The 20,430-nt window shown below is 38.4% G+C and overlaps 1 protein-coding gene across 1 annotated transcript; it reads right to left on the reverse strand.

Annotated features, from left to right (window-relative positions):
* Window positions 1-34: 34 nt before the first annotated feature.
* PDIA3 (protein disulfide isomerase family A member 3) lies at window positions 35-20,401 on the reverse strand. The gene is made up of 13 exons (XM_033108836.1): window positions 20,092-20,401; window positions 14,968-15,046; window positions 13,139-13,256; window positions 8,712-8,819; window positions 8,032-8,161; window positions 4,603-4,719; window positions 4,171-4,296; window positions 3,339-3,521; window positions 2,412-2,520; window positions 1,750-1,878; window positions 1,106-1,185; window positions 698-755; window positions 35-478 (listed from the first exon to the last, which is right to left on the reverse strand). The coding sequence occupies exons 1-13, from the start codon at window positions 20,256-20,258 to the stop codon at window positions 365-367; spliced, it is 1,518 nt and encodes a 505-aa protein (XP_032964727.1). The 5' UTR covers window positions 20,259-20,401; the 3' UTR covers window positions 35-364.
* Window positions 20,402-20,430: the final 29 nt, after the last annotated feature.

A 20,430-nucleotide genomic window follows, 5' to 3' on the forward strand; every position in this document is an offset into this window, starting at 1 on the left:
GAGAACCTTTGGTCTCCCATCTAATGGAAAAAAAGACATTTTAAAGGGGGCTCATTTATTGTCACTGTTCCAAATGTACAAAAGAAATTAGAAAATAACCCCCCAACTCAATTACCCCCCACCCCCAACAACATTCCCTCCAACAAATTTTCCCCAAACCACAAACATAAACTGGTCCTGGTTATTTCCATTAACAGTGCAGCTAAGAAACAGTTCTGAGAAAATTTAACAGGATTCAGATTATACCCATGTGTCCTTTTAGCCCTGACAGGTAATAATGCCGTATGGTTCCCAGTCCTCCCCAATGGTTTTCCCAGCTCTGGTGGAAGAGTCCTTTTACAAAGTGGGATGTTTGGCTGCTGCTTTAGAGATCCTCCTGTGCCTTCTTCTTCTTCTTGGGTTTTTCTTCTTGAATTATAGGGGGGTTTGTAGCTTCTCGCTGTAGATAGCTAATAAAATCACTTAATTCACGGCCACCCTGAAAACAGAAAGATTACTCTGAAAATTTATCCTTTTAAAGAACCCTGGGTTTTTTTCCTCCCAATAGGAAGACTTTTGAGTTTGCAAAAACATATTAACAACCACATATATTGACAATGAGAGTTTAAAGTTTCTAGTTAAATAAACGAAGAGCTAGATATGTACAAGTGTGTATATGTGTATGTTTATTTGTGGAGAGATGAGACAATGCACTTACTTCATATTTCTTTGGATCTAGCTTCTTGTTGGCTGGAGAGAAGTAGATGGTAGGAAAACTGGGTAAAAAAAAAAAAAAAGAGCTGACTAATTTCAGGTTCCAGAGTAACTCTGACACATACTTCCCCCGATAACTTCTCTTCATGATTTCTAATCTGACCAGATACCAGCCTCCATCAGTGTTAGGTTACACCCTACCAAAACTCAGGAATATGAGAGCTCACAAAATCTGTGGCAGTTATGTGGGCCCATGAAGCAGACCTCTAAGCAAAGAAGGTATCAGTGGTTTTGTGCTCAACTGGAGTATGAAGATTCCCCAAACCATACCCAATAAAAAAAAAAATGTTTACAAGCTTATTTTTTTCTAGTCAACTGCCTAGACACCTTTATTAGTTTTTAATCTACTTACCCTCTGACTTCATATGGAGAAGGCACATCATTGGCTGTGGCATCCATCTTGGCTATGACAATATTTGGGTCTTTTCTGAGCTGTTAACAAAAAGGTTAGATCTTTAAATTTCAAGTTTTCAGTGACTGAGAGACATTTAGTCAATTCAGGACTTAAAACAATTGCTTTTAAACACCTGGGTAAGTTTTGCTACTAAGACGGGAAGAGTAATAACACTTGCACGTAATATCTAGCCTTTCACAAGCTTCCCTTTTCTCTTTTGGTTCTATATTAAGACTCTACATACAGCCATTTTCAAAACTACCTGACCTAAATAAGACGTAAGTGCTAAGGGCTAATGCAAGTGTTTTAAGATGAAAGAACACAATGGACTCATATAAGCCATTACCAAAATTTAGAAGCCTGGATACTTTTAACCATTATCTAGATTGAGTCTGAGTGGAAAGTTAAAGCAGGTACTTGAGGCAGTGCACAGGCTAGACACTAGGCAGAAGTCAAGAGAAAGTGAGTAAACAGTAGGTAGTTGGAAAAACTCTACCATTACTTACTTAGGCAATGAACTAATTAGGGTAACTAGCCAATGCTAAATATGTGTGTGAACATCCCAACTCAAATTTGATCTTCAGAATGTAGTTCAGACTTACCTTCTCTCCCAGTTCTTTATACTTAGGCTCTAGATTCTTACAGTGGCCACACCAAGGAGCATAAAATTCAATCAGCACATCTTTATTTACATCATTTACTATTTCATCAAAATTCTCTGCCACCACTACCTGGAAAACATGGAGATTCTCTGGTTGGTAAAATGAGTTGAAGAACAAATTCATGAGCTATATTTATGTCTGGACCCAATCCCTCTAAAATTGGATGTGTTGCCACTGAAAATGTCACTGAAACCAGATCACATTTGCGGATTGTATTAAAGATGTTGCCATTCCCCAGAAATCAACTCGTTCCTGTGTCTGCTCCTGTTAAATTATGTTCAGGAAGTCACAGGAAACAAGTGTTACCCAATCTTTTCTTAAAATAATTTCAGAGCAACAATCTAAAATGATTCTTAGGAGTTAGCTTGCTCTGTCCCAAAGAGTAACCTAACTCTGATATAAATACCATCAGATAATTCTGTGAAGGTTTTATACTCCTGCTCCTATTGAGCATTATGAGCTCTGCCAACGATTATTTTACGACTCTAGATAGGGGTGAGGACAAACAAAAACATGATAGCAAACAAGGTCTTCACTCGTAGCATTTTTGGAAGAAAGAAATGAGGCAGCTGAGAGGCTTGGGGAACCTGTGAGTGCCTCACCTTTACCGGCCCGTCATTGCTCTCTGGGATAGGCTCAGACTTCAGGTATCTCTTCAGGTTGCCATCAAAGTAATCCTGCAGGAATCTCTCAAGAGCCTTGCCATCACGCCTACCAATTAAAGACAAGGGTCAGGTTTGTTAATTTACTACCACCATTGAGAGGATTAAAAGCAATTTTCCTAAGAATATTTTCCACATATTTTAGCTTCAATTTCAATACTAGAAAGAAATCGGAAGATAAAAATAAAGGGGGTTTCTTATCTCTCAATATGCAGGACTACTGACTGAACAAAAAAACCAACCACTCCTTGTATTTCTAGTGTATTCTTTGTGGATTAGAAAGGGCAGAGAAGGAAGAACACATTGGTCTTCTGAAGATTCAATTCTGCCTTAGAACCAGTCTTATTTTGTTGCTTTAGAAAATAGTGCTTATTTATGGTATCTCATTTTACTGATTTGCTCACAAGGAAGATTTTCTTGTCTTCATCTCCCAAAGTCTCAGAAGGTGAAGGTCAAAATTATCTGGAATCTTAAGACCTCTCCAATTCCCTGAGTTGATTTTATGCCAATGTGGTATTCCAAGAAGAAAAATCATTCTGTAGGATTGGGAGGGGATTGGGCTGGCCTGAAATTACATCAATCTCAAAGACATTGTCCAGTGTTCTCTATGTACTATTTTTAATGACAGGGTGGAAACAATCATGTAAGAATTCCAAGCTGCTATTCTTTTGTTCGTTTTCAGAATTTATTAAGGATCATGATCCTAACAGTACCTATAATTAAATTAATTGAGAAAAGTGACAGTCATGGATCTTGACTAGAAGAGCTATCTTCACATTCCAACTCTCTTCTTTATCAATTCTCAGTAGTGTAAGAGGCTTTAATAGTTTCCTTGCAGAATCAAATCCCAAACCCATGCTAACTCACGAGAACTCCTCCTGCATGACAAACTTCTCTCCTTTTGCAGTTCTGATAGCAACAACAGGAATCTCTCCAGTAGTGCTTTCCAAACCAAAATCAGAAAGTTCATGGCTAAAAGTTTTGCGGCTAGTTACAGCAAAGTTGAGTTTGTGTCCAGCATCCAGGAATTTCTTTGCCACCATCATCACTCTGTGGGATATAAGAGAAATTTATGCCAAGACTATACCAGGGTGATAAAACACTTCAGAAACCAAGAAGCAAGTAGTCTTGAAAGCAAAGACCAAGTTTTACAGTCCGTCAGCCCTTTGGAATCGGTCTGAATTTGTGTTCTTGGGCATCGACATAGGATTATGGTGTACTCCAATGTCTTACTGAACTTTACCGCCAAATTGGTGGTGCTTAATCAAATAGTCCATTTCCACTGAAATCTATCTATCTATCTATCTATCTATCTATCTATCTATCTATCTATCTATCAAACTATAAAATATTGTAAGCATAATGACTGATCTGAAAAGAAAATATGTAAGGATAAAATGCACTGTGAGTCTCAATGGGCAAGTAGGCACAATGTTTTAGAGTACATTTTAGATCACATTTGCGTCTTTTACTTGGAGGTAAGGAATCTGTTGTGTGACAGGCAAAGGAATACCTATGGAAGACATGCCCAATAGATTTTCGAAAAAGTTTATTTATCCTTATGGCTTCAAATGTTTTGGGGAGCCAACTGTTCCCATTCTTATCTGCTCTCACATCACACCTGGTCACAGGATAGTTAGAAGGAACTGTTTACATACTGGGTAAACTTGATTACAAAGGGGAAAAATGACCCTATTACCTGTTTCTCCAGTAGTTGGAACCTTTAGCATTCTTTTCATAGTCCACATCATAGTAAGCTGTAAGTAAGTCCTTGCCCTGTATCAAGTCTTTATTTTCTTCTGTCATGTGAGGGCAGATACCAAAACTGAAATGAAATAATCCATTATTAAACTTGATGGTTTATAGCTGTAGCATGGAATTATCACAAAGTAACTGATAGGACTTAAAAAGAAATTTTCAACATATAGGACAAGTACTGAGCAATATACCTTATAGATCAATGGGAGTTCTGGGGCCCACACATTACTGCTTTAACATAAACTTCAACTATTATCGTTATAATCCCTTGATTGAGACTATTTAATGCACAACATGGCTCTGTTTTATAACTGAGGTAAACAAAACATAATGAAGCCAAGAAATCCCAAACAAGGTATAAAAAGGTACTCACATGTTTTCCTGGATAAATTTTTTAATCTTGCCACTGGTCATTTTCTGTTCTGTATATGCCACAGTCCTGTCCTCAAACTTGTTCATCAGATGTGAAGGACGAAACAAGGTGATACCCCTTTAAAAAAAAAAAAAAAAGTCTTAGTAAGTAGACAGAACTGCCTCTCATCTTTTACTTAAAGCTCAGAATACGTACTCCTGCTGCCACTTTTACTACCATCATTTAATTTAAGCACATAAGGACTCTTTTCTGGGACCAAAGACTTGGCAACATGACCTTATTGATAGTAAGGTGATCAGCACCTTAATCTAAAGTGCAATAATTGGGTATGAGGGTTTCATGAACCCTGGATTGGGAAATTAAGAGATCTTGTTCTAATTCTAGCTCTACTACTAATTTCAAAAACCTTATATTAGGTATCAATTTAATTTTTCTGGGCTATAGCTCTTTTCCAGTACAAAATGAGGGTAGCATAGATGATTAATTTCCAAACCTTTAAAAATAATAACTAACAGAGCCCAACTTTCCCAAAGCCCCAATATGTACAATAAAATAGAGCTTGCTCTTTTTGGAAGGCACCTTGCCCTGTCATTCTCCTTAAAAATTCAACTCTCCTACACAGAAAATGACTTCATTAGAGAAAATGTCTGTAAGATTCTTTCCAATTGTAAAATTCTATAGGTAGATATACAATTATAGGTAATATTTGGCTTGAGTTCATTAGAAATTCCTTTGTTCTAGAGTTCTCTATACCAATAAACCAAGTTCACAAATGTTTCTCTTGCTGGTAGGTACTACTTTGCCACTCTACCAAAGCCAAGCTTTCCTCACTCCATTGAAACACCTGAAGCAAATTCCTTCTTTAATTTCTAGCCTTTTGTTAAACTAAAACTGAACCCCAATTTGGTTCTGAGTGACAAGTTTATATGTAATACCAGCTTTCTCGGAAAACACCACTATGTGTGATCAAAAAATATGGTGAATGTTTACATTTTTAAAATTACAGTAAAAGACACATTGCCATTAATCCCCCTCAAAATGCTCTGCCTCGCTTCGAACACGCTTATCCTATCGTTCTTGCCCCTTTCTGAAGCAGTTCTGGAAGTCCTCTTTCATGAGTGTCTTTAGTTGTGCTGTCGTGGCTGCCTCAATGCCCTGAATCGATTCCAAATGTTTACCTTTCATGGTCATTTTGACTTTGGGGAAGAGCCAGAAGTCACATGGTGCCCGATCCAGTGAATAAGGTGGATGAGGACACACCGTAATGTTTCTATTTGACAGAAATTGCTGTACCAAAAGCAATGTGTGACATGACGCAGTGTCATGATGGAGGATGAAACCCATTTCATGTTAATGTGTTGTTCGTGATCCATGATTTATGGCACATTTTCTTTCAACAGTAGCTCACACCAGACTGACTGCACTTAACAAGTTGAAATTTGTCACACACTGTTACTAAAGTGTGTGACACTTTCTGTATTGAAGAGCCCTGCCTTTCTAATGGATGGCACATGGCAACAGGATTCACCGTATGTTTTGATCACACCACATATTCTAACTACCAATATCTTGCCTCTAGCTTCTCCATTCATTCTCCTCTCCATACTACAGACACACCCACATACAATTTTATCACTTGTTTTTGGCGAGGCTTCAGCACCAAAGTCCTAACATGCCTCTCTCACTCTTCCAGTATTAATCATTAACTTTGTCAATTAAAACAGAGGCATTTTACAGAACACAGGGAAACTACATAGCAAAAGGGAAACTAATATAAACATGCTGGGAAAACAAGAATGTGAACAGGGTTAAGATTTTTTTTTTTATAATTACCAATTTCAAAGCAGGTATTCTCAAAAAATAGAAATTAGGCAGTTGATCTTTAATGATGATATGGCCTTGGTGTGCACATGAAAACCTTAAGACAACCTTCACATAAGATCAGGAGCTGGTAGACCACTTTAAATGGCAAACATTAAGAGGCAGGCACATGAACAAATCTAAGGTTAACAGGCTGACATGTGGTGTGCTTAAAGAGCCACACAAGTGGCTCCACATCCATTTATAGACTTGGTGTCTCTCAAAGTAAAAGGCAGAGCCTTATGGTCAAAGCTACCAATTCTGCAGCCAAACTTTCTAGGTTCAAATCCTAGTCCTGACACTTATTGTGTAAAGCTAGGCAAATTACTTAATCTCTTCGTGTGCTTTCTCCTCTGTAAAATGTGGATAATAATAGGTCCATCTCACTGGGTTTTTAAGAGGATTAAGTGAGTTAACACAGTAAATGGCACGTAGTAAACCCTACATATTTTGTTACATGAATAAATAACACTAGCCCTTGGCACATTTTTAAAAATTTTATATGCTTACCCTGAGTGATCCCATCTAGTCCAAAGTTTTCCATAATCATTTACATGTGGTGACCTATGAATCTTTATCTCTAGTGCAGAAGTTTTCCTGAATTCTAGTCTCATCTATCCAATTGTCCACTGGGTCTTCACCACCTGAATGCCTCACAAACTTATCTCATTGTGACAAAACAGAACTCATCATCATTCTCCCCAAATTTGTTTCTTTTTGTCTTTTTCCAGCTTGATGATGTCATTGGCTTAGTCATCTAAGTCTTGAGAAACCTAGACTCACTGTAGAGCTTCCCCTTTTCACACGTGGCTAGGGACCAAATCCTATTGTTTACATTTTTTATACTCACTTCTTCCTCTCCATTGCCCCAATACTACCTTAACTTAGACTCTTAGATGTCACCCTTAGTTTAGACTCTCTCTCCACGTTCAAACCACCACCATATGGGTGCTAGTGACTTTTCTTCTGAAACACAAAATCAATCACATTATTCTCTAGCTCAGTCTTTCGATGGCTTTCAAATGTCTAAAATATAAAAATCTAAACTCTTCTGTTTGGTACTTGACATCTTCTATAATTTGGCCTCCATTTACCTATCCAACCTCACCTTTCACTATGACCTCAGTTACTAGCAGTACTACAGTTCCCAACATGCCTAGGTTGCTTCACATCTCATGGCCTTCACTGCTGCTGCTCTATCTGGAATAATTTTTATCCCAACTGCCATAACCTGCCTGGAAAGACACACCTCAAGAGTCACCTCTATGAAGTTTTTTCTGATACTACACACCACCCCAGAAGAGAAAAATCATGCCCTCCTTTGTACTTCCACCACACCGTGCAGCTATTTCTATCATAACACCTATAATGCTCACTACACTTTTATATACATTCACTCTCTCTCCCTGCTAGATGCCCCTCAAAGGCAGCGACAGTGTCTAGCATTTAAGCTTAATGCCTAGGCAAGTGCTCAATAAACCTTTTGAAAAAACCAGGCATAAAAATCACCAGTTCACCCAGTAACACTTGGTGCAGAGATTTGCAAGGGCATTCATCTCAGGCACTTACTCTCCATTGTCGTCATACTTGTTCACCAGAGACTCAACATTAGTGTGTGCAAATCGGTAGTTATCCCTCAAGTTGCTGGCTGCTTTTAGAAACTCAGAGTGAGCTTCACTGAATAAATCGTTGAAAAAACCTATATGAAAAATGTCAAACATAAAGAAGAAACAGTAAATGCTGAGACATTCAAAACTTTAAAATTCTTCTATTTTTCAAAACCTTTATTCTATGATGGATAAGCAAACCAAGGTTGGCAAGAGGACTGGATCTGCTTTGCCATGACTACCTAGGAAATTTGACAAAATACTTAGGATGATAATTCTTCCTTTACCCTTTAAAAAAACAGTTTTGAAGGAGCCAAAGGAATTTTATTTGTCAGAGTTCAAGTCTTAATTCTAGTTTTTCAGAATTGAATAAATGTGTGCAAATTGCTTTACTTCTTAGAGTTTTAGACACTATTTCAGGTGGCAGAAGGATTAAATAAGGCAATATATGTCACAATAGATGCAAATAACTTAATCATATTTTTTTCTGTCTTGTTTTTAGAACTTCAAGTCTAGAAAAGTGAATGAAACGTCAGTGTTTAATAAATGTCTGCTTGCAGTTAACTCCTTGTAAAATGTCCACAGAGGGTTTTTGAAACCAAGTTGATGATTTTGTGACATAATTAAATATTTGCTACTTACCCACCACAGAAGCATCTTTATCGCTAATGAACTTCTCAAATTCTTCCTCAGTCCTGAGAGGAACTGAAGCTGGTCCCGCCTGCTTCTTTAGGTGGCTGACAATTCCATCTTAAAAAACAAAATGAAAGATTATAGTGCAGAGTAGGGACAAATTTACAACTTTTGAGAGGGTAATCATTCACATGATTCAAAGTTCACAAGGTTCACAAGGGTATACAATAAAGTTTTCTTCCCATTCTTTCCCTAGTCACCCAATTTCCTCCCTAAAGGGTAAGATTTCAGTTTTTTTTTTTTGGTATATCCTTCCAGACATATTAGGCATAAATAAGCAATTACATATTTATTCTTCTTTCTTTTCTCCTCAAATGGCAGTATACATACATGCTATTCTGTATTTTGTCATTTAACATAATTTACCGTGTTTATCCGAAAGTAACACCAGGTCTTATACTAAGTTTTGCTCCAAAAGATGCATTAGGGCTTATGTTCAGGGAATGTCATCCTGAAAAATCATGCTAGGGCTTATTTTCCGGTTAGGTCTTACTTTTGGGGAAACACGGTAGATACTGCCCCCAAAGAGACTACTTATTTATACACCTACCCACAATGTAGTAAAGTGTTTATAACAGCACAAATTAAGTAATGCCTTTGCGCCTGTTATTATGCATAGAACACTCTTTCTCCAGACATCTACGTGGTTCCCTTCCTCACCTCTTTTAGGTCTTTACTCAAGTGTCATCTTAATGAAGCCTTCCCTGACCATCCCATTGTAAACTAATACCTATTCAACCTCCAAAATTCTTATCTCCTCCTGTTTATCTTTCTCTTCAGCATTTTTCACTCATCTAATTAATATACTCTATATACTTATTTTTTATCTATTTCTCGCCACTACAAATTACAAATGGGTAGAGATTTTCGTTTGTTTTGCTCACTGATATATACCTAGCTCTAAGAATAATACCTAGTACATAAGTTGAAGAAATATCCATTTTGCAAATAACAAATCCCTTATTCTCAAGTAGCACAAAGAATTACTCATAACCTTATTAAATTTTAAAAGCAGAAAATGCAGTGACTTGGCTAAGCTGTATAGGGGTTTAACTGTATAGAGGTCAAATCATGTCACGTTTAAGATGCACCCAAATCAAATCACACTTTCCTACTGAAGTGAAATGCGTTAGAGAAGTAAAATAGTTTAAAAGTAATAATAACCACACATAAAAACACAAAAGAATCTTTTTATCCCTTAAGCCTGGTTGACAGAACATTATTCTACATTGTTCTGGGGTCCACTGAAACCATTCATAGGCTCAAAATGCTTACAAGGCAGACAGTACTACTTCTCCATAATATTCTACCTCTTCCACCCCTTTTCTCTTCTAAATTGGCTGAGACAGAATACTGTTTAACTCTGTCAACACAACTGAGCCTAGTCTGCATTTTTTCTAAGGTAGTTTTTGCCTTCTCTCTCCATTCATGGATATTTTTTCCTTTAAAAGTTTTCCTCAATTCCTCACAGAGGGATTGTATCACTAGATTAGTTGAAATTGGATAGGAATTGCTTAGGCTTTGAGAGGACTGTTATTACTATATCACAATACAAATTATTATAAAAAACATTAACACAGGGCTATGATGAAAAGTGTTACTTTTCTTTGAGTATTCAAATTCCCTGCAAGGTATAGTGGGAATGCTGAGTAACTAAGCAGAAAGGTGAACAGCATAGTTCATAGAAGAGCACATGAATAAAATAATCCATCCTAAGTAGCCAAACATCTGACCCCTAGTCAGATACTGAGAAATTCTATTTAAAAAACAACTCTATGTTGCAGCCCAATTGAGAATATTTGCCTAGCAGCAGCAGTCTAGTTGGGTTCATCTAAAATTTACTTAAGACCTGTCCAAGGTCAGAAAAAACTATATTAATAACTCTAATTGCTAATTCTACAATAAATTAAACTAATAAAATCTGAATGGTAACTTGGGTTCTTCATTAATGATTTTCAAGCTCAGAAAAAAATTGAAAATTTTTCCACTTGTGCTTAGACATGAAATTTTGAGTGCTGGCTAAATGACCTCAGTTGTGTCAAAATACTTACTCAAGCATTCAACAAAGAGTTATTGACTCTTTGTTGTCTACACGTGCCAGTCTAGGTGCTGGGGACAGAGTAGTAAATACACCAAACAAGGTCTCTTGCTGTCTTGGAGCTTACAATAAAAAGTAAATCTCCAAATAAATCCCCAAATAATAAATAATATAATAAATAAATCTCCAAATAAATAATTAAAAAAATCAGATAGTAACTTGGGCTGTGCAGAGAATTAAGAGGATGATGTGATAAAAAAATGACCTTAGGTGTAGTGGCCCTAAGTGGAAAGTGGCCCGTAGTGGAAAGTCTGGGGGTGGGCGGATGAGAGGTGTGTTTTGAGTGTGTGAAATTTAAGTCATGATCTGAATGACAGAAAGGAGCAAGCTATGCACACATGGGGGAATGTCATTTCAGGCTGTGAGTACAGCCAGGGCAAAGGGCCTAAGGTGAAACAGTCTTCAGATGACATCAGAGTTAGAAATGGGTCATGCTATGCAGAGAGAGCTTTGTATATGAGTAACTATCATACACACTGAAAAAACTTCACGTCACTTAAAATGTGAAAACTGAACGCTGTTCCTGTCAGCTTTCCACCATAAAAATGTAAAATATGCCTGATTATTTGATAGACTCAAGACAAAACTATTTTAGTTTATACAAAAATATTTTTTCTCATCAATTATGGACCCTATAGGATCTGGTTCTCTATTTACACCTCTAACTGCACCTGTCAGCCCTGCTAATTATATTCCAGCCACACGGCCTGTCTGTCCCTTGAACATGTCAAGCTCAATTATACCCTAAGGCCTTTTTTTTTTTTTTTTTCCAGTACCTGCTTTCCCTCTGCCTGGAAGGCTCTGGTCCAGATCTAGCTCCTTCCTATCATTCAAGTCTCAACTCAAACATTACTGTCCAGATCACTCTAATTATGTGGTGCTCCCAAGGCTACTTCTGGTCTTATTTTTCTTCTTTAACGCTCTTATCACTAATGGAATTTACCTTATCCATATATATTTTTGACATTTAAAAATTTTTAATTGTAGTAAAATACACAACACAAAATTTACCATCTTAACCATTTTCAAGTGTATACAGTTCTGTGGCATTAAGTACATTCACACTGTTGTATAACCAATCTCCAGTACTGTTTTCATCTTGTAAAACTGAAACACAACCCATTAAATAACTCCACATTCTGTCCTCCCCAGAGACCCTGACAACCACCATTCCACTTTCTGTCTCTATTAATTTGACTACTGTAGAAACCTCATTTGGGGGAATCATACAATATTTGTCTTTTTTGTGACTGGCTTATCTAACTTACATCTCTTCAAGGTTCATGTTGTAGTTATGTCAGAACTTCTTTTTAAGGTTGAATAATAGTCCATTGTATGATATACACATTTATATGTAACCATTATTATTATTATTAATATACCAGATTTTGAATATCCATTCATCCACTGATGGACACACTCAAGTTGCTTCTACCTTTTGGCTATTGTGACTAACACAACTATAAACACGATGTACAAATATCTCTTTGAGACCCAGCTTTCAATTCTTTTGGGTATATACCCAGGTGGAATTGGTGGATCATGTGGTAATTCTAATTTTAATTTTTCAGTAACCACCATACTATTTTCCATAGCGGTGGCACCATTTTTCATTCACACCAACAATGGAAAAAAGTTCCAATTTCTCTGCATCCTCACCAGCGCTTGTTATTTTCCGGGTTTTTCTTTTTTTTTTTCCTTTCCTTTTCTTTTCTTTTCTTTCTTTCTTTTTTTTTTTTTTTTAAGGAGGGCACAGCTCACAGTGGCCCACGCAGGGACGGAACCAGAAACCTTGGTATTATTAGCACCACGCTCTAACCAACTGAGCTAACTGGTCACCCCTGGGGGTTTTTTTGCTAGTAGCAATCATAATGGACGTTAGGTGGTGGTTACCTATATGTATTTTCAAACTTGTTTGTTGTCTTCTTTTCTTCATCCCCCAGAATGTAAGCGCCACAAGAGTAGGAACCTTGTCTGTTTTATCAAGAAATACTGAGCACCTAGTATATCTAGAATACCTGGCACAGAGTAGGTACTCAATAATATTTGTTAAATGAAAAAATGCCTGGTTAATCTTATAACTCAAGTTCAAGTATTTTCTATATTACTTACATACTCTGTTCATTTAGAGAAGTCTTTTGTTAGCTACCAAACGGACTTCTTAGATGAGAAATTTTAAGGACTGAAAGTACGTTGTATAGAAAAATGTCATGTTCCCATGACAAAGAGCAGGATACTTAACAAATTCAGTTTCCAGAATGTAATCCAGGATCCTTACCAGCAGTCCTGGGCCCATCATAAGCACCTGCTTCTTCACCATCTCTAAATATCTTCAGGGTTGGATATCCACTGACTCCATACTTATTACAGGTGTTTGTGTTGGCAGTACAATCAACCTAAAGATTAAAATACACAAAGCATTTGTTAACCAAATGCCTGTTGCAGGCTCTTCCTATATTCCCAAAATATTAAGACTGGTCAAGTCATAAAAGGATCAAGCAATTGTGGGCATATATGCCACATCTCAGATTTTCAAGGCAGTGGGCTAGCTACATCTGAACCATCTAGGAAATCTTTAAAATTTACATTTCTTGGGGTCCGGCCCGGTGGCTCAGGCAGTTAGAGCTCCATGCTCCTAACTCCGAAGGCTGCCGGTTCGATTCCCACATGGGCCAGTGGGCTCTCAACCACAAGGCTGCCAGTTGAATTCCTCGAGTCCCGCAAGGGATGGTGGGCTCTGCCCCCTGCAACTAAGATTGAACACGGCACCTTGAGCTAAGCTGCCTCCTGGATGGCTCAGTTGGTTGGAGCACGTCCTCTCAACCACAAGGTTGCCGGTTCGACTCCCGCAAGGGATGGTGGGCTGCGCCCCCTGCAACGGCAACTGGCCCTGGAGCTGAGCTGCGCCCTCCACAACTAAGACTAAAAGGCCTGGAAGTACACACTGTTCCCCAATAAAGTCCTGTTCCCCTTCCCCAATAAAATCTTAAAAAAAAAATAAAAAAAAAAATTTACATTTCTTGGGCCTCAAACAAAATGCACAAATGACAAGTTAAATTCTGCCCGTGGTGTCTCTATTATCTAGAGCAGTCACCACCTTTTTTCGGCCTAGGAACACGGGAGAGATAAATCACTTAAATTAGTAACAGTGGCTTACTTTGATGATTATCATCAAGGGAATAAACAGATAGGTGCACATACCCTTTTGCTGGGGTGGAGTATAATTTGATTTGGCAAATCATCTAGAGTTATTAGCAAAGGTACTAATACTTGAATATGCTCCCTGAGCTAGTATGAATCTAGGCTAAACTATAACATGACGTCTAGTGAGACCTGTCAAGGAGAAGGAAAACAATTTCCATTATTTAGCCACTTACTTCAAACTAGGCAGTGCTATAGGCACTTTGTATATATTATCTCATTTATTCTGCACAAGATTCTGAGATATACTCCCAATACTTGAACATAATCTAAAATTCAGAAAAACAATGTATCTATAGAAACACAGCCTATAGCAACAAGAGACAGGAATTAGTTCAACACTGACCTCTTTTTTTTCTATGGCAAGCTGCCATAAAAACATTAGGATTGAAAGCAGTTTCCAAAACAGTCCTACATATGTATGAACTATGTATTTGACAATGGCTGAGATGTGAGCTTTTAAACTGGAACAAATATGGGTTTAATACAAAATAATGGCAAAATTCTGACAGCATTACTTTGATTGTAAAAGCACATACCAAGTTTACAGTTGACCAGCTAGTTCCATACTTATCAACATCCTCATGTCATTTTCCTATTCCCATCATTGTGATTATCATATGGTAGTTTACAGAACTCATTTACTCAGTGATAACTGTCCTCTAACTTTGACTACTGTACTTGTACTTTCCATATTTGCCTCTTAAATTTACCATGTTTTACTTGTTTCTTATGCAAATAATTCCCTTTAATCTTTTAAAACCATAATTGATACAATAGTTATGTATTTGCCCAGAAACTAGTGTTCTCTCTTCTTAGAACCATAAGAGTAGAGAAAATATTAATTTTACAAGTAACTATTGAAAATACCTCATTTCCTTTAATGAAGAATCCACCGATACTCACTTTTGCTAATGGGACTATTCCTTTTAATCTGGTAGCTGCAGCTTCATATTCAGGGGCAAGCCTCTTGCAGTGTCCACACCTATACAGATATATTTGGGGGAAAAAAAGCCAAATTCTCACTTTAATCCTACAAATTTGTTACCTTTATTTCTCTAGGAAGAATCTCAAACGACAATACTACTCAAACTACAACATCCACTATTGATAGGGTAAAGCAGAACTCTCCGAAGGTAGAAGTACTGTCTCTAGCCTAAGGCTGACTCTATAGGACTGGCTCAGTCCAGAGCAGCATCTATTTTCTCAATTAAAAATACAATTGAGTCCTGAAAGCTGTAGTCAAAAGTATATTCCTCATTAAAGAGGCAAAGGGCTCACGCCCTTTTGACCAATTAATGAGGAGAAAATGAAAAACAAGATAGCAACAATCCCATTCCTGGTAACATTTCCCAAAAGAAACTACTTTTTTTTCTTAAGAAAACAGCACTGTGGTTCTCAAAAACACAGTGATTGAAACCCGTAAGGTCCCAAGTATGAATTAACTCTTTAAGAATCATCGTCAAGTATTTTTTCTCCATTCCTTCAATATGATTCTCTTTGACCAGAAACAGTTTGAAGGAGTAGCGGAATGAGGCCCAGAAGGCATTCATTTGTTATAAATACTCTAGCAGCTCATTGGAGGCTTTTTTCCTCTCAGTTAAGTTTTAACACAGCATTTGAATAGTATGATGGTAAGCATGAATTTTATAGCTACACAGTTTACCTGGCTATAAGAACTCATGAGAATAAAACATGAAGTCGATTAGAATATTTTCCCAGAGGGCCACCAGAAGCACCTGCTCCTCTGCCCAAAGTCTTAACAGTCCCACAGGCACACAGTGTATGCAATGAGGGAAGGGGGGACATACTCCTCCTTAGCATAGAGTTTGCACCAGCTGTATACCATCTCTTCAAAAGCAGAGGGATCACTTTGAGGTGAGTAGTTCTGTAACCTCACCATAGGCAGCAAAAACAGAAAGAATTAGAAAACCAAAGGAAGGGAAACAAAGAAGAAACTTGTGCTGATATATTTCATAGCCAACAGTCTCAAACTTGATTTTATTAAGTGATGAATGAAGAAGCAAGTTGGAAACATTTGCCCTTAAAACTTGTTTAAAACAAAAGACTATAAGAGCTTACTTATAGTATTCAAACGTCTTTAAAGAGTCCTATTCAAAAATCATCATTAGAAAGCTTAAATGAAGAAAAAGTGACATTTAAAAAAGAATGTAGTATATTAGATGTTGCTTAGGGTCACATACATGTTCACTACAGGTATAAGAGAACCAAATGATAAATACCAAATCCAGGACGGGGGAGTATATAAGTTGGGGAAGGGGTTCACAGGGGGCTTCAACTGTATTGGCTTTTATTTTTTTAGACTGGGTGGTGACTAAACGGTATTTCCTGTACTGCGTTTTACAGATGCACATTTTACCATATCTGAATTTGGGATGTGTCTTGCAATCATGTAATAGTTTCAATGGTAGCATTTCTTTCTTTCAGACATAAAATAACGGTTCCTCTCACAATCAGTGGCATCTTAGATGTGTTTGAAATATGGTATTGTTCATTATATCCTCTATACTCCTTTACTATTGCATATTAAAAATGTGTGTGCTTGGGTTGTAACAAAGATGCACAAATTACAATTGATTTAATAAAACAATCAATTTATCTGAGAAATCCAGGCTTTTGGGAACATAATAAGGGTTCAAAAGTTAAGAAGAGAATGTATGCTAAAGGGAGTATGAACTGGATCTGGGCTTTTAAGGATTTAAGGCTTCGGACAGGACAAGGCAGGGTATTTTAGATAAGGGAAATAGTAAAGCAAAGGTAAAATTACTAGTGAGAATGATATATGCAGAGAACTATGAAGGGCTTTTTCGGTGGTTGTTAAAGAAATAATAAATGTGTTATGCGTATTGAGACTACATTAGTCAGCAATATATAAAACTGACGGAAAGGGAGAAAGCAGAGATAAGAAAAATGCCACCTACAAAATAATATATTCCACATGGCAGATAATGAACGCTTGGACCAGAGTGGCAGCAATGAAAATAAAGAAGAAACAGGAGAGAGATTTCTGTTGAATATGTAGTAATTGTCAAGAAGGCTGAGGCAACAAATATAACAACAGTTTCACCTCAACTATCTTAAAGCATTTGAAGAGAAAAAACAGTATAAAATTAGGCCAGATGCCTAATTATCTGTGGGTTTCAACCCGGACGCATATAAAAAAAAATTCATGGAGCATTAAATAAACAAATACATGCCTGGGCCCCACTGGAACATACTGAATGATTTCTCCAGGAACCTGGGAAGGAACCAGGATGTAGAGGTGGAGAAGTGTGTACAAGTGGTAAGGTTGGGACTGAAAACCACTGTCCTAAGTTAAGCATTGGCAGTATCCATAAAGGTCAACAAATGCCCTCAAGGAGAACCTGTTTAACGAGTTCCAATGAGGCTAGAGCTGGTCCTCTTCAAACTCACCAGGAATGGAACTCAGGTGAACTTTGAAAGTGATCAAGATTAATCATTATTTCTTTTACCTACTCCTAAATAATACGAAAACACAAATAATCCCACCCACCTTCAGGGATGACACTTAGCAGTTAATAATGAATCCCAACATATATTCATCCAACAATCATCGATCATCACTTCATGCCCTGCCCCGTGCCAAAGGGTATTTTAGCCTCTGATAGAAAAATTGGTAAGAGTCCTTTCCCTATAGGAACACATGTCTGGCAGGGGTGAGACAGTATTATTAGGTCCCAGTAGAGAAGAGGGAGCAACCAGTTTGCTGTTCAAGGGAGGAAGAAGTAACATTTGAGCTAATTTTTTTAAAAAAGATCAATTGGGGGGAGGTGGGAGTACAGGAGCAGGATTTCCAAGGAATTAGCATGTATAAAAATAAATATTAAATATTCCATTTTATACTATCCACATAGTCTTTTTCTGTACTCTAGAAACAATGTATATCAAATGTCATTATTTAATACTATTGTCCCATGTGGTAGGGCACAAATTTACAACATAAGTAGATGTTAAGGACTTGAAACTTACTTAACTGGTATCAATAAATTTTTTTTTTTTATAAATGTGATAATTTGAGAAATTATCACAAACATAAATAGCGCAATTTATTTCCCCCGGAGAAAGTCAGATACTCCCATTTTTACAAATAACAGAGATTAACTCCATAATGGAAACGTTAGTTTACAGAGTCAACTGCAAAGAAACCTTTCACTTTCACTTATAAAACGAAACTGGAAAAATACCCTAAAGCAAACAAGAAATAAAACTTGCTCGAAATAGATTCCTTTTACTCTTAGTAAGGATTCTTTAACTGTTCCTAAGTTGTGAGCTAGTACTCCTGATTTGTACAAAGGAATGCAGCAGTAAGAAAACATCTCCAGCTGAAGTATTAATACAGGAGCCTTCCTTGATTCCAAATTACTCATTCAGAAAGCTGATCCTTCCTGTCGGCATTGTGGAAGATGACCTTACCTTCTAGACCAATTAAAAGCAGACACTACAGCAGAGATCCACCCAATTTTGGGGATAGTTTAGCATGACGGGATATGTAGTTCTTAGGGAAGCACATGTAACAATTTAAAGTAGAAAGGAATGCCTTCAACCAAAAAAAACAAACAAACAAAAAAACTGCTTTAAACTAAGAGTCTAATAGCCCACAATTCTCCAGCAATTCACTTCATGCTGACTCCGGTAGTCCTGAAGCACCAGAGTTTTTACACAACTCCATACAGCCATTCTAATTATAGTGATACCCCCTTAAAATTATCAGCATGGTTATATGATTAGGAAGAGTTGTTTCTAAGAGATAATGTAAGTCTAAGGATGTATAAAGACCACCCAGGATATGAAATTGGTGAATGCCCTGGACACAAAATCTGTCATAGCTGAAAACGAAATTTGCTGCCTCTAGCACATCCTTCTGGCTCCGGTGGTCCTCACTACAGGACTTCTAGTGTAACCCTCTACAAATCAGTTGAGCCCCTGCGGTGAAGACCAGAGTTAGAAGCAAGTGGAAGTTATACTTTGTTTTTCTGATACTTTTGAATATAGTTTTTTTATTAAGGGTAAGTGTAGCAGAGGTGGAAAAATTAAATACTGTTAATTAGCATGGATAGATTACTGAGCTATCCCAGGAATTAAGATAATCATTGTTTGCTGTGGTAAAGATTTGAAGTTTAAATAAAAAAATAACACTCAGGTTTACTGGGCCAGAAATCATATCTGCTCTCCACCCCCCAGCTTTTTATTTCGAATTAGTTCTATCCTAAGGAATTTACGCACCTGTTTAGTTAAGTCACCCTGAAGTGGCGATTTCTCTCCAACACTGGTTACTTTCCAGTTAGTTTATTTTGTGGCATTTTTCAAAAATCCCAATTAAAACTGACAATGTAGACAGATTCTGACGGAATTACTCTTGTTCTACTCTTTCTGTTTGACAGGACTCTGACAGTGATGGGAAGTGATTAACTTAATGGAGAAAGTATGCACCACGCGATGGACAAAATCGCCTGCCCCAAGAAAGCACTTAAAGACCATTCTGCAGCCACTGAGTGACCTTGGCTAGAAACCAATGGCTGCGGGGCGTGGGGCAAGAAGAAAGGAAGTACCCTGGGAGCCCAGGACCACTGCACTTGGTGAAACATTCCCTTCTAGTATAAGGCCTTGGAATGCCTCGTCCGTAGAATGGAGAACATTAACACTGACTCACCCAGAAACTGTAAAGATACCAATCGAAGGGGGGTAGGAAGGTGGTTAAACCCTCTGCAAATAGGAAGTGCCGCAAGAGCACCAAGGTAAGGATGTGACCCTACGTGCGAGGGGCCTTCTTCGGGTTTTCCTTCTCGGGTCTCGCCCTTCAGGCGATCAGCACCCACTTCTCCGCTCTCGACGAGGTAGCTCGGCTTCCTCGGGCTGGGAAATGTGCCGGCCTCAGTCGGGCCCGCTGGAATGGTGGAGGGCCCGGCGCTGCGTAGGCCCAAGTGTTCCCGCGCCTTGCCCCTTGCCCAACCCAGCCCTCCCTTCCCCGCCCCGGCTCAGTGGCCTCACCAGGGGGCGAAGAACTCAACAAGCATGAGGCCCGCAGAGCCCGTGTCGGAGATGCGACTCTCGAAGTTGTCGTCCGTGAGTTCCAGCACGTCGGATGCAGCTGCAAGGCAGGCCGTGATGAGAAGGAGCTCCACACCGAAGAACAGCGCTAGGCGGCGGAGGTGCATGGCGGCAAGGTTAGGTGGGGGCGGCCAGGAGGGTCGGGGGTCGGCAGGGACTGCGGAGGCCGGGCCGGCGACCACGCACCCTCTGATTGCGCTCACGCGTCTGCCCCAAGCGGACCTGCAGCCGGAGGCCCCAACCCCCTAGCCGGGTTCGGGCCGCAGTGTGGCAGCCGCG

This window comes from Rhinolophus ferrumequinum, chromosome 6, assembly GCF_004115265.2.
Source record: "Rhinolophus ferrumequinum isolate MPI-CBG mRhiFer1 chromosome 6, mRhiFer1_v1.p, whole genome shotgun sequence".
Lineage (NCBI taxonomy): Eukaryota > Metazoa > Chordata > Mammalia > Chiroptera > Rhinolophidae > Rhinolophus > Rhinolophus ferrumequinum.